General features: G+C 41.1%; 1 protein-coding gene across 2 annotated transcripts in view; it reads right to left on the minus strand.

Moving 5' to 3' along the window:
- Positions 1 to 17,019, minus strand: part of PLCB1 (phospholipase C beta 1) — a 667,363-nt gene that overhangs the window by 135,739 nt on the left and 514,605 nt on the right. For both annotated transcript variants that reach the window (XM_044748183.2, XM_044748184.2), the window contains exons 13-17: positions 11,940 to 12,024; positions 10,407 to 10,584; positions 5,998 to 6,065; positions 3,850 to 3,946; positions 1,508 to 1,592 (exon numbers count right to left, since the gene is read on the minus strand). In XM_044748183.2, coding sequence (XP_044604118.1) covers positions 1,508 to 1,592; positions 3,850 to 3,946; positions 5,998 to 6,065; positions 10,407 to 10,584; positions 11,940 to 12,024 — 513 coding nt within the window. The remainder of the gene's footprint in view (positions 1 to 1,507; positions 1,593 to 3,849; positions 3,947 to 5,997; positions 6,066 to 10,406; positions 10,585 to 11,939; positions 12,025 to 17,019) is intronic.

A 17,019-nucleotide genomic window follows, 5' to 3' on the forward strand; every position in this document is an offset into this window, starting at 1 on the left:
CGTGAAGTATGTAAAAAGCTTCTGAACAAACAGAATAAGTGTGCTTCAATAAAATAAATGTAACATCTCCCTTGCAGAGCCTTCTGGATGAAAACTAATGAGGTAGCAAAAATGATTGAGTCAAAGTCAGCGTGATTTTGTGGCGATTATTAAGGACAAGCTTAATGATTAAGGACACATGAGGAAGCTCGAGCGTGTGAAATCGTGTGAGAGGATGATATTGTGTTTGGCAGAAGCAGATAACATGAACTGTGAGGCTATTTTTGAAATGCTCTCTGCTCATTTTCTTAACCTTCTCTGGGAATGCTATTTGCCAAGACAGTGGTACTCTTTATGATTGATAACGAGGTAAATATAGCACAGAAGTTTTGCCCTTGTTTTGTATTTTGGTTCCTATCGTCATCAGTCTTCCATCCTGAGAAGCTTTTAGTTACTGAACAACGCTATGTCTCCAAAACACGGTTGACTATTCCTATGACTAAGTTTGGTAGAGGCTAGCTAAGGTTCTGAGCTCGTGCAGCAGAGTCAGGCCAAGTAGAGTTTGAACCTTAATTCTGGAACTTGCTGGCTGTATGGCCTAGGGCAAGTTATTTCCCTTTTCTGTGCCTCAATTTCCTCATCTATAAAAGAGGTTGAACAATTTCTACATTATAGGCCTATGGTGAGGATTAAATGAGATAAGATATATATCAAAAAGTCTATCACATAGTCAGTACTTAGTGAAACATAATGAATATAAGGATTTTATAAGGTGACTTTGTTTATGGAGTTTACATTTGTTCCCCCTCCTATTGTTGATGAGTTTTAAAGGTGACTATTTTATTCTAGGACTTGCTTCATGAAATTGGGCTGTTTGGGATATTTAGTATTAATTTTATGAAAAAAATTAAAGACCTGTTTCATTTTATTTTGATTCATGGATAAAAATAAAGAGCTTTTGTTGGCAGGAGTATCAACAAAGCCACTATTAGTAATATATTTATAGTCTCATCATCATCATCCCAACTATTTTTTGATTGGACACCTATTCCATATAAGGATGTGAGATGCCAGGAAGGTTTGTGCATGTGTGTGTATATACATATATATACACTTTACATGTATTCTATCTTGTATATGTGTAGAGTACATAGACACACTTTACATAGCTGTCCCTAACCCAAACAGCAAGTCATAAAGCTAGTGTCATTATTTCTGTACTTCAGATGAAGAGAGTCAGAAGCAGTAAGCAAATTGCCAAAGGGTAAAGAGCTTGACAGTGTAAAGGAAACCTTGAAATCTGGATTTCCTTTACTCCAAGACCAGTTCTCTTCTCCGCATGCCAGGCTACCCCACTCACTTTGCATATGAAACCTGAAATGATTTATCATTCCAGGTGACAGATTTAAGCCATTTCATGCATCTTTTTAAGCCATTTCATGCATCTTTCTCCTTATTAAAAACAAAAATTAAACAAATAGCACACAACTTCCGTTAATTCAGTAGTCATTCGTCAAATCAAGGATACTCTACAAATTCCACTGGAGACTTCGTAAGTTGCTCAAGTCCTTTGGTTTCCACGAAGGAAGACATTTCAAAACTTCTATTTCTTTCTGAGTTAATACAGCAAAAAAGGTGAGAAATAAAAGTGAACATTATAAATTATCACATGCAGGAAGTAGGCAAACATTCAGTGAAGTTGAAGGCAATGAAGCCTCAGAAAACTTTCATATTCAATTTTTTTTTTCAGTGAATTATTTACCTGTAACGAAAGTTTAGTTTCAGTTGTCTCTTCTAATGTTTACCACCTGGGTCAGACATGCTTATGGTTGTGCAAGTTGGAAACATGGTGGCATTAGGATGGGGAAATGAACTTTAGATGTGGAAAGTGTGGCCATGAAAGCTGTCTTCTGAAAAGAGCCTGGGTCCTGCAGGAATCTTTGGTTCTAAATCCATTCAGATTGGTTTCTTAGGGCCATGGCGGGGGTTCCATAGAGAGACTAAGTGTATGTTAGTGCTAGATGCTGGCTGTCTCTTTTATACCCACATTGTCACTGCCTCAGTTTGTATATATCCTTCTGACTCAAATAACTGAAGCGATATTAGATTATGATATTTCAAAGCAGAAGGATCCTTGGAAATTTTCCAGTTGGATGGCCTCATTTTCAGATTAGATAACAGAGGCAGGGGAGGTGAATGTGCTCGAGGTCTCACCACTCTTAGGGAAACATTTTGAAAATGAAATCCAAGCTCCCAATTAGAGTGAGAGAAACAAAACAAAGTTATCTTAGTTTAGAAAGACTCAGAGTCAGATAGTTTCTCTGTCTTCTTCCCAACTAAAAGTCAAACTGTTGTGTACAAATTAGGACGAGCGTCATCCAGAGTGGGTAGAGAGCTCCCAGTCTTTAAAACTGAGCTACTTTGAGGCATTTTTCCCTCTTTGATGCCCACTTTCCATAATTAAAGCCTCATTCTTCCTAATCATTCCCAGATGCCTTCATCCCTCTCCTCACTTTCCCCAGTTTAATCAACTGTAAGGTAGACTCTTTCTTCTCTTATTTTGGTCCATTAAAAATCTACTTTCATTTGACCAATTATTTTAAGCACGACTGTTAATTCAAATTGTCAATTTAGTAGGTGCTTTGTAAAATACGTGTGGTATTCTCTTTAAAAAAGTGATAAAATGATATAAAACACAAGGAGAAAAGTCCCTGTTTGTAAATCTTTGGCTGATGCTGTTGCTGCCAGGTTCTGAAGGACTCAAATGCACCAGCTACTTCTCAGCTTGGCTACTCGTCTAGGAAGTTTTGACTCATGAATTAGGAAAACTCATTTTACAGCCAATGAAATATAAAAATAGCTACTTTAGGACGTTTCAAATTGAATAACTTGTGGTAAGACGCATCGGTAATTAAACGTCAAGGAAAATGTTGAAATCTTTATATACAAACTGTTTTGGAAGTTATGTTCTTTGTTGTAGAGAGCTCAATACCATATGCCACTAAGTTAAGACTCTTTGGGCAAAATTATACACAAATGTGTTATGTAGAAGCTTAGATTTTGATATCTCTGTAAAGCTATCCTTTATAAGAGGCTGCTGTGTTTAAGCAAAAATTTAGTTTTTAACAGTACACATTTATAAGCAGCTAAAGAGTCCCAAAGATTCTCTTAACCTGATAGCATCTTACATTTCATGCAAATATAAAGGACAAACTTCATGAAAGGGCTCTTTTCTTTAGGTGGAGGAAAGACGATATTTTTTTTTTGCCTCCAGTATGGATGTGTAGTTGGATGAAGGGAAAACACAAAGTGACGTGATGTTAATGATAGATTCCCCTAAATATATTAAAACATAGGCTGGGCAAATGGAATGTGGTGAATGAGTTGATTTGGTTCTATTTCTAGTTATCAGGGCTGACCAAGTCTCTGGCTGCTTCCTTTCTGGGCGATGGGTAGATAGTTTATTTCAACACTGTCATTCATGTAATGGATGGAGCCCATGGTGTTGTTCCAAGCCAAAAACAAGTGTAAAACTCTCCATTAGCTGTACTCTGGTCTAATGTCTTTCAGATAACCATGTATGCCTGCAGCCCTATTAAGTACTTTGGGGAAACATCATGGAATACCCTCTCATATTATTATTATATATATTATATATGTATATATGAAATACATATATTTATTATATATGTATATATGAAATACACATACATATATATATATATGTATAAACCAGATGTCAACTTATGCTATATTCAAGACTTCACAGAATAGTTCTATTAAGGGTAACATTCTTTGGTCTAATTACTTTGTGTTTAAAATATACTCATTATATGCTACATTTGGGGTTTTTCTCCAGGGAAAACTTACTTTTTGAAATTTCAAATGACTCAAACTTGACTGGCTGAATATAGTTCACCAGGTTAGACATCTCTTCTGTGGCCATGGCCTCGCTCCCAGCAGTGCCCTGGAAGCAGGAATAAAAATAACCTTCCCAGAGTCAGCATTAGCACTATATGATCAAGGGTTATTTTCCCAGGGCAATGATCAACTGATCCATGAGAGTGAAAATCACCCCTCCTCTTCTGAAAATGATTATTGCCAATAGAAAATTCATTACAGGAGGAACAAAAAGCAACACCTCACATTGCACACGTGAGGAGTGGGAGGAGGGTAGTGTAGGGGCAGCTCCCAGCTGCTCTGGGACCAGCAGCGTCAGCCTCACCTGGGTGAGCCTTAGAAATCCAGCAAACCAGAATCTGCATTCTTATTAAGGTGATTTAAATGTACAGAGATCAATAGCCAGGTCAATAGAGACAGGTTGCCTAATTGTAAATTCCAAGCCCACCATTTGGAAACTGCGATGTTGGGCAAGCAACTTAACTGCTCTGCGCCTCGGTTTACTCACCTATAACTTTAGGATAAAATCAGTCCCAATAGTATATAGAGTTTTTGTGATTATTAAATGAGTTAATTTATGTGAAAGAGCTCAGAACAGTGCCTGACACATAGTAACACTTCATATTACTTATATTAACTATTACATGTTGTTAGTGCCATTGCGTTGATTCTGACTCCTAGTGGCCCTGTGCACAGCAGAGCGGAACCCTGCCTGGTCTTTTTGCATCATCCTTTCCCCTTCCGGCGCTGTACTGGACAATGCTGTGCTGCTATTCACAGGGTTTTCATGGCCAGTTTTTTCAGAAACTGGTGGCCAGGTCCTTCTTCCTAGTCTGTCTTAGTCTGGAAGCTCTGCTGAAACCTGTCCACCATGGGTGACCCTGCTGGTATTTAAAATACTGGTGGCATAGCTTTCAGCATCACAGCAATATGCAGCTGCCACAGTATGACAACCGTCAGACGGGTGGTATGGTCCCCCGACCTGGAAAGGAGTTTGGGTTGCTGCAGTGAGAGGGCTGAATCTTAACCATTAGACCACCAGGGCTGGCTAGCTATCACATATCACTTTGATGGAGTTTTTAACAAAGAAGAAAACCAACACTGCAATATTGGCATGGACACACCTCTGCAGACTGATCTAATGTTTTCTCCCATCTTTAGAAGACAGAATACATGGAGTCAAGGTTTCTTTTGGAAACTCTTGTAACAATCCTTAGGTTAAATGTTAATTGGGAAATATTAATTTGCAAATGGACCATCCAATTAGTAAAACAGTTTTAAATTATCAAGACTCACTGATAAAAAGTTATACACAATTGAAACAATTCTCAGGCAGAACTACTTTATCAGGCATCTGAACAGTTTTCCTCCTGGACATTAAAATTTAGTGGGGGAACATAATTAATCAAAAATTTAGACTACATTAAAGGAAATAATTATAAGAGGAAGAACATCATGTAAGAATAGCTTATTATTTGTTATTTGTCCTTATTAACTAAATTGTAAAGATACAACTACTGAGACAGATACTTTCCAATATATTTGAAAGCAGATTCAGTATAAACTTTTTGACCAAGACTCCTGCTAAAACAAAGGTTTAAAATTCCAAGCGACCCATCCCTGATTTGCTTCTAGATTCTTTGAAATTTATATGTCTGAGCTGATGAAGTTATTTGGGACGCTTAAGCTTATATCAATGGATATCTCTAGTCATTCCAAAATTATAACATGGAATTAATGCCATATTTTGGAAGATTTCTCCAAAACTCATGTCTTCTCTGGACTTTGGACCATTTAACTATGCATTTAATTGCCTCAAAACTGAAGCGGGCAGTTGGATAGCAGAGATTTTGAATTCTCCCTCTAGATACCCCATTTGATGGAAGGCACTCTCAGCAACACTGTGATAGAGAACTTTCCTCAGTGCCGTGCTTACTCCTTCAGTGACCCAAGTTTGCATCTTCATTATCAAATAGGCGCGTGAAAAAGTTTTAGAGTGAACTGTGACTCTTTTCACCACTAGATGGCAGAAGGTGGCCATGGACTAGATCCAGAGGGCGTCGCCTGGACTGGTCAGTCAGTGGAAAGCCTCTTCACACCAGAAGCCCAGACACCTACCTCATCCATTGAAGATTTTTTACAGTCATCGTCATCGTCATCATCGTCGCTCTCTGTGTCAGCTTCCCCTGTCAAATTTTAATAACAGATCATGAAGTAAACAAACATTTACAAGTTTGAAACACATGTAACACATGCATTATCAAAAATTTCCTTGGAAATTGGCCTTTCACTGTTGTAAAACTATTCCCCTGGATATGTAAATTTTATTAATTATAAAGAATTATACTGACATTTTGAATGCGGATTTTTTCTACATTTGATTTGTGAATACTATTTGAAATTTCCAAATTCCATAAAAGATGGTTGTCAACATTTTTATCAATATGTTTTAAAAACCTATGGCATTGGGGCTGGCCCCGTGGCCGAGTGGTTAAATTCACGTTGCTGGAGATCCTGAGCATGGACCTACGCACTGCTCATCAAGCCATGCTGTGGCGGCATGCCACACAGAAGAACTAGAATGATCTACAACTAGGATATACAACTATGTACTCAGGTTTTGGGGAGAAAAAAAAAAGAGAGGAAGATTGGCAACAGATGTTAGCTCAGGGCCAATCTTTCAAAAAAAGAGGACTCTATCCTAATTTGAAAGAAAATTCTTTAAGAAAACCCAAACATATGGCATCACGTCCAGTTATCTCTCTATGGTATGTGTATCCTATCTTGATGTATATGTTATCTTTCTGGGTCTCTATGACCCTAAAACAGATAAACTAGTACTCCTCCATCTTTCCTTCTTTTTCTCAGCCCTGACTCTCCCACACGATGCTTGGCCAGTGCTCAGCGTGGGTACTCCTCCAAGGCCACAGAGGACCTCACAGAAGTTGAGGCTGAGGAGCTGGGGCAGCACGGTGGCTACAGGAGCACATCGGACTGCACATAAACCATGAGGTACCAACCGTAGCCTACGATTTGCCTGCAGCCTTGTTTGATGGATGCATTGTCCCCTAAGTGATGCATATATCTTAGAAAATGGTGACGTTCTGTTTAAAAAGGCAGGATTAAATGGGGAGAACACTTAAAATTGTTATGCGTGGAAATCTACCTCACTCAGACTTCATTCAGCTTCCTATTTAGCCAATATACAGTCATTTCAAGGGATTGTTTTTCTCTCTGAAGATTTGGTGGATGATTCCACCAGTATGAGGCATTACCTTCCTCTGCAGCTCTTGGCTTCAGTCAGACATGGTAATATCAGTTATGTAAAAAGATTTGCAAGTAAAAAGTAAAGAAGGCATAGTTCAAGACTGATTACTTCCATCTTTCAGGGTTTACACAGTGCAATAGCGTCATAAACCCAGTAGATGGCAATATTGGCTCAGCAAGAGGCAACTTGCATGTGCAAGCACCTCCTGCTCCCTGCCTTCTGAAAGGTAGCTGCCTTGTGCTCAATCCATATAAATGACACGGTGCCCACAGCACTGTCTTCTAAGAAGCTTATAAATGTTTTCATTTGGCTGACGGAGTTCAATCAATAACTGAATGACAGCAGTGAGCAAAGTATTCACAAAATATCTTTAGAGGGAAAAGATTTCTGGGACCGACAAGGCTTATTATGTTTGGCTTATTAAAGAAAGCCACATAGAACAATTTATGATGCAGTTAATAAGGTGAGTCAATTATATTATGGATAGAAAAATGTATGCTATATAGAGGCACATTCTTTTAGGAGGGTGGCAATTAAAATTTTTTAATAATCAAATTTGTTGCCCCCAGTTCTTGTAACTATTGTTTGCTTTTTAATTAAAGAGGGGATGCTCTTTATCAAGTAATTTAAAAAGCTGTTTGGCAGAACCTTCTACACAATGCTTCATGGGACACAACAATATACCGGTCACTTCCAATACTCAATCAGGTCATTCTTTGGTTTCCACGGGAAAGAAAGAATTTGTCTTCCTTTCCTCTATGAGCAGGGCCTGATTTCTCCCTTAAAAATCTTTGGAGGGACCTTTGAGGAATCTTGTTGAACCATTTAAAAAAAATCTTACTTTCCCCTAGTTCTTTAAGACAAGTGTACTGGCAAAGGGCTGAATCCTGGAAGAGGCACCTGGCCAACCGGCCAGGATAAGTAAATTGGAGTTGAAATAGGAACCATTTCATGTTTTTCCAGTTACTTGAGTTCCCAGTACTGAGGACATCTACAAACCAAATGGTAAATTAGCAGTGCTCTTTATTCAGGAGCCGATCTACATATTAAAACGTCCAAAAGTTTCCATTGAAATAAATAAGGATTGCACAACAGACTACAGGGCTAGCTTAGGAAATCTACTGAATTGCTAACAGATTGCTGATCTTTCTCTGTATTAAGCAATAGTGTTCACTGCCTGTAAAAATTATTTTTTTGCATTATGCATCCAGTTAATAAGAGGGAGAGAACTGGTAGTGAGAAAGGCAGATGGTAGAAAAACAAGCTCCCACGTGCAAAGGAAGACACGATTTCCTTGCTAACGTTACGGGGGTAGAATTGTGCTAGGAAATAGGTGTCCTGTTAATGATATGTGTTCCAAAACTTCAAAAAGAACATTCTTACTGAAAACAAAAGTTATTTTTGAAAAAAGAATCAGAATTGTGTAATAATGTTGAAACAGACGTTCAAAAAAAAAAAACAAACTCTTTCAAAGAATTATATAATGTCTGTTGACAAGGATTTTAATCTAAACAATAAAAGGTATTGGCGATTGAGATGGAAAAAAGAAGAAAAGATAAGTCAGTGTCTTGGTCAACCTTTTTTTTTCCTGATTGTATATTTTAATAATTTTAAAATCTTTTAATTGATGTATGATAGGTATACAATGAAGTATACATATCATATGTGTACAGTGCAATGAATTTTCACCAGCTACTCAGACCTTAGTAACCAGTACCCAGATTAAGAAACAAGATAACCAACCAGAATCCAGAAGCCCCCTTGGGTTCCCTTCCAGCCACTTCTTCACCAAGGGGAACCGTTTCCTGACTTCTAAAGGCATAGGGTAGTTCTGCCTGTTTTTTGTACTTTACATAAATGGAATCATACAGTAGATACTATTTTTGTATTTGACTGCTTATGCTCAACATTATGTTTCTGAGATTCATCCACATTGTTGTGTGCAGTTGCAGATCATTATTGCTGCATATTATTCCATGGTACGAATATACCATGATTTATTTATCTGTTGATGGACATTTGGTTGGTTTCCAGTTTGGGGCTATTCTGAATAGTGCTGCTTTAAGCAATTCTTGTACACGTCTCTTGGTTAACATCTACATGCATTTCTGTCGGGTATATACCCCGGAAGGGGATTCCCTGGGGCACAGAGGGAGCGTATGTTCAGCTTTTCTAGATAGTCCCCAACAGTTTTCCACAGCGATTGTTCCAATGTTAGTTAAGTTTTTCACTGAAGGACTTTCTAGCTTCAAGCTTAAACTTTCCTCCACTCGTTCACCCTCCAATCAAGAGAGCCTCGTAATGCACTTTTCAGATTGCCAAGATTCTGACTAAGGTTGGAAAAGAAATTAGACTAAATAATTCAAAGGAAATGGGTGATCACTTTGAATTCTTTTCTCATCAACCACAAAAATCTATTGCAAATGAAATATAGAAGGAAGATGAGTGATATTAAGCATCACCAAGTAGCTCTGACAGATATTCAAGTAACTTTACCATTTCACATTTTAAAAGAGCTCTGTAAAATATGGAAAAGTCAACTTGCCCAGACCTCTTCAGCATATCATCAAGGAGAATGCATTTGGTGAAGCTATGGTGCCAGGTCTGTTTTTTGTACTTTGGTTGTTGCCCTTGGGAAGCTTAAAATCCTGTGGTCACTCCAAAGATTTTTTGCCTTATGTGGTAGCCAGAATGATAGCCTCCCCCAGAATGTCCATAACCTGTGACTATGTTACCTTATACAGCAAGAGGGACTTTGCAGATGAGGTTAGGTTAGGGACCTTGAGATGGGAGATTATCCTGCATTATCCGGTTGGGTCCAGTGTAATGACATGAGTTCTTAAAAGCAGAGGACCTTTCCTGGCTGTGGTCAGAGGGAGATACGATGGCAGAAAAAGTGAGATGAGACATTGCTGGCTTTGAAGCTGGAGAATGGGGACCACGAGCCAGCAAGTGTGGGTAGTCTCTAGAAGCTTGTAAAAGCAAGGAATAGGGTTCCCTAGAGGCTCCAAAAGGGAAGCAGCCCTGCTGACTTCCAGAGTTCAGCCCAGTGAGACCCGCGTGAGCCTTTGGACCTGCAGACCTGGGGTGAATACATTTGTGTTGTTTTGAGCCACCAGGTTTGTAGCAGAAACAGAAAACCAATACACGTTAAAACTGTGCCCAAATGGGAATGTTAAACGTCCTTTTAAACTGATTTCAGAGCAGCAGTTCTGAAACCCACACATAACAGGAGAAGGAGAGCCCGCCAGCCCCTCACCGGCTCCCGGAGACGAGGGCTCGAACACACTGGAGGAGTCGCTGTACGTGTTGGAGGCTTGTTCCGAGAGCTTCTTTTTGCCACTTCCTTCTGATGACTTGTGTGACTTCTTTTTATTTTTCACCAAAATTTTATACATTAAATCCATAGGGCTTGGAAGAGGAACTCCAGATTCCAGCTAATGGAAAAGAAAAGCACATTCTTTAGAAATACTGCCCCTTCCTTTCAGATTCCCTCCCCGAATGCCCAGGACAGCGCTGGATACCAAGAACTTCTAGATTACTCTTTACTACCTTCAACACAGCTCATTAAACTATTCTAAGTGTGTCCTGCATGGGGGCTGGTTCATAGCTCCTTCTTTTTTTTACATGAAAGGTATATTTTAACTACTGTACTCTTATTTTTCTGCAACTAAATTTGCATGAATAAAGCCATAGACATGTACTGGGAGATTTGGAGTGCTAACCGGAAGTTTCATGAGTTTTCCGATGGACCATAGAAATCCAACCATCTTGATTTAGGACAGATAAGAAGGCCCTGGCTTGGATTTTCAAAGGAGGGAAATCAGTTGGAGTGTGGCGTCTGCCAGGAAGAGTTGGTGAAGACAGGCCGGAGCATCCAGGCAAGCTGGTAGGAGCAACTTTTCAGATGCAGTTTATAAAAGGCAAAATCCCCCTCCTGGCACTAGGTAGTTAAGCTGCAGTCTCCTTGGCGTCGGCAGAAGTGGACCGCGTGGCTTCAGATTTCCTTGCAGCCCTGAGACTCAAGCTGCCATTACTTGCAAGTCTTATCTCTAGTGTTTTAGGCCTGCACATCTAATGGGAAATCAATTTCTCATGAGGGGGTTATCAGATATTGTATTAGAGTGTAAGTCCCAAGATGGGTTATTTTTAGAAAGTCTTGTGAACTTCCATAAGCTGGTCCTCTATATTTTGCTTCCAATGAGTCTGGGGACTGGTATGAAATTATGGAAGGATGTGTGGAGACTGGGAGAAAGTGTACAGGAGGGAAAAGCCTCCTTTAGGATATTTCCGCTGCTTTCCTTCCCAAAGCAGGGATGTTACCACGGCAATAGGAGGCCTGAGTCCTGCTACACCAGAAGGTGCATGCCAGGAAGTGAGCAGCGGCCAGCAGGGGTGGGCTGGAATGTCATTGTGTCACCTGCAATGTCCTGTTTTCCTGACCCATTTCTCTCAAAGGAGTGTGAGGAGGTTCCCTGGGAGGTGATCAGAGCCCTGTCGCCTTGGACTGTCTCCGTGGGCTGACTGTGACTGTGGAAGTCCTGCAGTCCTGACTGGGTCACCTCTGGCAGTGAGGGAGAGAGAAGACTGTGGGCAGAGGAAGAGAACAGGTGCACGACTCCCACCCTCAGTCGGGTACACTGCCGGTATCCTCGTGGTCCAAGGTTCATTATCAATTGCATTAATCTTACCAAGAAATATAAACATGGAAAGGATCTAAGGAAGTCTCTTCCTAACTCCTATCATAAATAATATGTGCATTCCTTCAGGGGTAAACATCAAAACTACTTACTGGGTATTTTTCCAGTGGTTCCATGAGAAGGGCGTCCCCAAAGATGAGCCGGCAATACTCCGCCATCTTGGCTTGCTGCTTTGGGCTGAGGGAAAAGGAGAAAGAAAGAAAGGAAGGAAGCAAAGGAGGCTTAATCAAAGACACCAGCCAGGATTACTTTGTGTTATTAATTACAGAAAGATGTAACTCCCTCATCCTACCCTTCAGGATCGGTTTTCATCATTCTAAATCCCTTGTTTACTATCCCAACATACGTAAATTTGAATACCACACACAAGTGGACTGTGCAGGCTATTCCTAAGGCTGCCCTGCAGAGACACAGATGGAGGGAACAGCAGGTCATTTGCCTATCACTGGATTCTTGAATGTCCCAGAATTAGAGACTCAGTCCCTTTTGTTTAATTTCTTGATTCTAAGTCAACCGCAAGACACTTGGGGGTGGAACTCGCTCATGACTCCATGTGAATTCTTGGATGAAAGTTGCCTAACTGACAGAGAGTTGTGCTGCAAAGGAGTGTTTATAAGGAGGTGAAGCAGGAGAGGAGAGGTAGGAACGGAGGGAGGGAGGAGAGAGGGAGAGAAGGAGAAAGGGCAGACAGGCAGCAGTGTGTCCACTTGGGAGAGGGTCTGGAGGAAAGATAACAGAAGCAGGCACCTTGAGGAAAGGTGTGTGCAACTCTTCTGTGCCTACTAGAGAAGCAAAAGCGGTGTCAGCCTGACTATGGGCCAGTAGGAACTGGTCTGATGGCAAAAGCTGGAGCTGCAGGGTTTGCTGAGCTGAGCTCCAGGCTCTCAGCCGCTCTGGATCTAGAAAATGAGGAAGATAATAACTGTTCTTGGAAAGAGGCAGAGGATGCCGAGAAGACGAAGTGAAGTAACGGGCGCAAACGCCTTTGAAACGTTCGTTAAAAGGGCGGTAGGGATGTAAGATGATCTCAGTGTTACAAGGCAGCATCTGCCAGCCAGACTAGAGGTCTCACGTGCCCGTTCACATAACAACACGGTGGATACGAGGGAGCATCCATTTTCTTTCAATGCTCCTGCTTCCTTTGACCTTTTAAAAAGCAATAAAATTTTTTTCTCATTCTGTAGAATGTTAAATATCATGGAAAAGGTATCCAATTACATCGGGTTTTGTGGAGTGTGACTTTGATCTATAGGCTGTCCAACTTGATTTCCAACAATTGTCTCTACACGCGGCAATGTCAATATGTTTTAGCAGAACTAGGACTGTAGTAAGAATAAGTAAGTGATAAAAAGCCTTCTTTACTACAATTCAAGTTGATTATAAAATGCGATTCTTATTTTCTTTCCCTCTTCCATGACTTTTAACCCTGAATCATGGACTGATTTTTCCTGGGAAGAGGGGTGCTTTTGGGGTTCAAATCCTCCTGCAATGGTCCACGGGGAAAAGCATTCTTTATATCCCTTTAAAAAAAGGCATATGTTTTGGGGGTCCAGTGAGGTCTCTGGAATTTAAATATAAGGCTGAGGCCACTGCTTTCTTGGAACTGCCAGGAAAGGCAAAGGAGAGCCTCACAGAACTTGCAAAGCCCTATATAACAATCTTCCACCTTCTCATCATGCCTTTTTTGACCTGGGTAAGATTTTACTCTGTGGCTTGTGCAGCCCTCAGAATATACAGTGGCATTCCTCAACACAATCAGGGAGAGAGGAAAACCTGCCAGTCAGAGAACTGATCCTGAAAATCACTGAGGCTGGTTGTTTAAGGACAACTCGTTAGAAGTTGGGGAGCAAGCAGAAAAGTGGCTGATTTGGCAGAGCAGCCCTGGGTATCCTCAGTTCAGACACCCTTGCTCAAAGGATAACTGGCCCAGGGGCTCAAGCAAGCCAGCAGCTCTGTGGGTGTAGCTGAGACATGTCCATTTGTGCTGGGCCCACACGGTTGGTCCACGTTGCACAAAAGCAATTGTCCAAACCCTCCTTTTCACTTTCACAGAGTAACGCTATTATATGTCACAGAACTTCACTACTCTATGGACCAGCAGCATCAACAGCGCCAGGAGCTGGTTAGAAATGCAGATTCAAGGCCTCCAATGCAGATGATGAATCAGAACCTCTGGGGAAGCCGGCCCAGGGTCTGTGTCTTGACAAGCCCTCCGGGTGATTCTGATGCACGCTCAAGTTTGAGAACGGCTGTGATCAGTTAAAATAAGCCAACAGGGGCTGAAGCCGATGACATTTTTCTTGAGTACTGGAACTTGGGAGCCCCAAGTTCCTCTGATCAGGAACCTGGAGTGAAAGGAAGTGTTTTACCCTAATTCTCTGCTTTCGGGATTTCTAGGGGAACCATATTGTCACCAGCAGAGGGATTTGGGGGAGATGTTCCAGGTGTCCCAAAGCAGGTGACAGACAGAGTCCTCTGCCCTCTGTCAGGAAGTCTCTAAATCAGGCCCTGAGAAGGATTTTGCTGGAGGAAATAATCCCATAATCTCTTATTCAATTCCACTAAAGAATCGCCTGAGCTAACGCTGCAGGTGACCAGGCCTGGTCCCCAGTGTCCGCTCACTGAGTTGGGAACCTGCATTCGTAACAAGCTGCAGGTAATTCTGATGCAGGTGGTTAATGGACCATGGCATTTAGAGCGGTGCTCTAACACTCCATTCAAATCACCTGGGGCCATAAGAAAATGACAATTCCCAGGCAGAGTCTAGGATGGGGCCCAAGACTCCACATTTCTGACAAGCTCCCCAGTGATGCCAATGCTGCCAATCAATGGATCAACCACACTGAGAAGAGCAAGGATCTATGTCTGACCTAGACATTTTAGAACCTGCCTCAAAATCAACTGAGATGGTTGGACCTGCCAAGTGGTGTGGTGGTTAAGTTCACATGCTCTGCTTCAGCAGCCTGGGGTTTGTGGGTTTGGATCCCAGGCATAGACCTATGCATGGCTCATCAAGCCATGCTGTGGTGGCATCCCACATACAAAATAGGGGAAGACTGGCACAGATGTTTGCTCAGGGCCAATCTCCTTCCAGCAAAAAGAGGAAGATTGGCAACAGATGTTCACTCAGGGCCAATCGTCCTCACCAAAAAAATAAAAAAATCAACTGAGATGGAAAGAACAAGAGATAGATGTCCAAGAAACAGTAAAATGTGCTATTTGGTAATCAGGCTATTTATGTTCTCCACAAACATACCTGCCCACCTGACAGGGAACTGAAGTAGAGCAGAGATCAAAGTGAACAGAAAAAGTCAGAGGGAGACAAACCGACTTTGTGAGTCAGAAAACTACAGAAAGAAAAGCCTTTAAAATCACAATTAGAGACCAAAAAACAAGCAACAAAAAAACATCCTGAAGCATTTAGAGCATCCACATCAGCTACCATGGGGATGAAGCGAGAGGAAAATATTTGGAAATATATTTTGAGCTTCAGGCTATAGCAGATACATCTGGACAGATTAAAATACCCCTATAGTGTAGGCACTTGGCAAAGTAGTCAGTTTTCTGACAAAAATGAACATGTCCCATTTCTTGGTATAAATGCTCCAAGTTGCCCTAACCCAACTTGCTTCTCTATAGACAAGGGCTCTATGACCCATGGAAATCAAGGACTTTGTCCAAATTCTCACAGTGTCTGTGTCTGAACCAGGGCTGGGTGTTACTTCACTTGACTTCAGCGTAGAATTCTTTTTATGAAATCACTAGTTCACAAATTAGATGGGACATCCAAGTTAAGTAGGGCTTTTTATTTCTTAAAAATTTTGAAGTCTCATTTCTAGAAATTCGAATCCAGGTGTGGAGGTGGGCTCAGGAATCTGTATTTTATGGGATTCTGATGTAACAGGTGGAGAAGGATAAGTTGCCAGCAACTAATGGCAGATTCTACTTTGTTGTCTGTGGATAGATCATCTCAAATATTTGGACAGAAAACCAGAAAAGTCAGTGAATTTCTTTTGTCTGGTGTGAGTTTGTTTTGGAGGCATGGGTCAAATGAGCTGGGACCAGAATTCTGAGTCTGGCGTTTTGTATATGCAGCACATAGGAGAATAAAACGGTTCACTAGAGATGGCAAATAGATTTCACTTGTTTTTTGTGGGTGTGTTCCTGTGTCACTGTGTTGAGAAGGATTCTGAGATTATATATCGGTTTAGTGCAAAGAGCGCTGTAACTGATGAATGATGTCTGTCACCTGGTTCAGCAATGAGGCGAGGTGGCCCACATGTCAAGCACTGGGTTTACTAGGAAAAGGAAAGCTTATCAGTTTTCTCTGGGTGTGTGATAATCCTCCTAGGAAAGAATTGTGGCTGAGTGATTTTGCTACGTGCAGTTCAAGGACAACGGAAATAGGAAGCAGACCACTTCCTCCCACGATAGAATTCGCTGTCCTAGTATTTTGCTGCCATTGAATTATCTCAGTGGTTCGGGATAAAAATCATGGCATCCTGGGAAGGTTGCTTTCCTGTTTTCTTTTCTTACCTATGAATTATTAATAAACTTTTAATAGCTAAATTTCTCATTTTTAAACCTGAAGGCAGTATTATGGCACTATCTTCTTTGCTTTTGTGTACAATGTAGAGATTAGTTTTCTGAATGACTGGTATGGAAGACTGAAAAAATATCCTGTGGTTAAGGGTACAAGCCACATCAATGTGAACATTCACAGGCCGTGGTCTTGTGGATGCTGGGTGGTCTTCATTTGAAGTTTTGAAAGCTTCTTTCTGCTTCTGCTTAGGTGTAGGGGAGAGTGTTGGTTAAATGCATGAGTTTTAAGCCAGACTAGCTGGATTTGAATCCCAGCTCTGTCAAATTTTAGCTTCACGGCCTAGGGTAAGTTACTCACCCTCTTTGGGACTCAGTTTCATCACCTGTAAAGTAGGGATAATCATAATAAAATTTATTCTTAGGAGCACCTGGGTTTGCAGTGAGGGTTACATGCGCTTCTGCCTGGAACGCTGCTTGACACATAACACATATTCAGTAAATATTCGCTGTTATTATGTCTGTGGTGGTGGTGGTTGCTGACACTTCTCTGCCTCCCTCATGGGAGAGTTCAACGGAGCAGGTGTGACAACAGAGAATGGAACCGGAGATTTTCACTCTGTCTAATTTATA

This window comes from Equus asinus, chromosome 15 (genome assembly GCF_041296235.1).
Source record: "Equus asinus isolate D_3611 breed Donkey chromosome 15, EquAss-T2T_v2, whole genome shotgun sequence".
Lineage (NCBI taxonomy): Eukaryota > Metazoa > Chordata > Mammalia > Perissodactyla > Equidae > Equus > Equus asinus.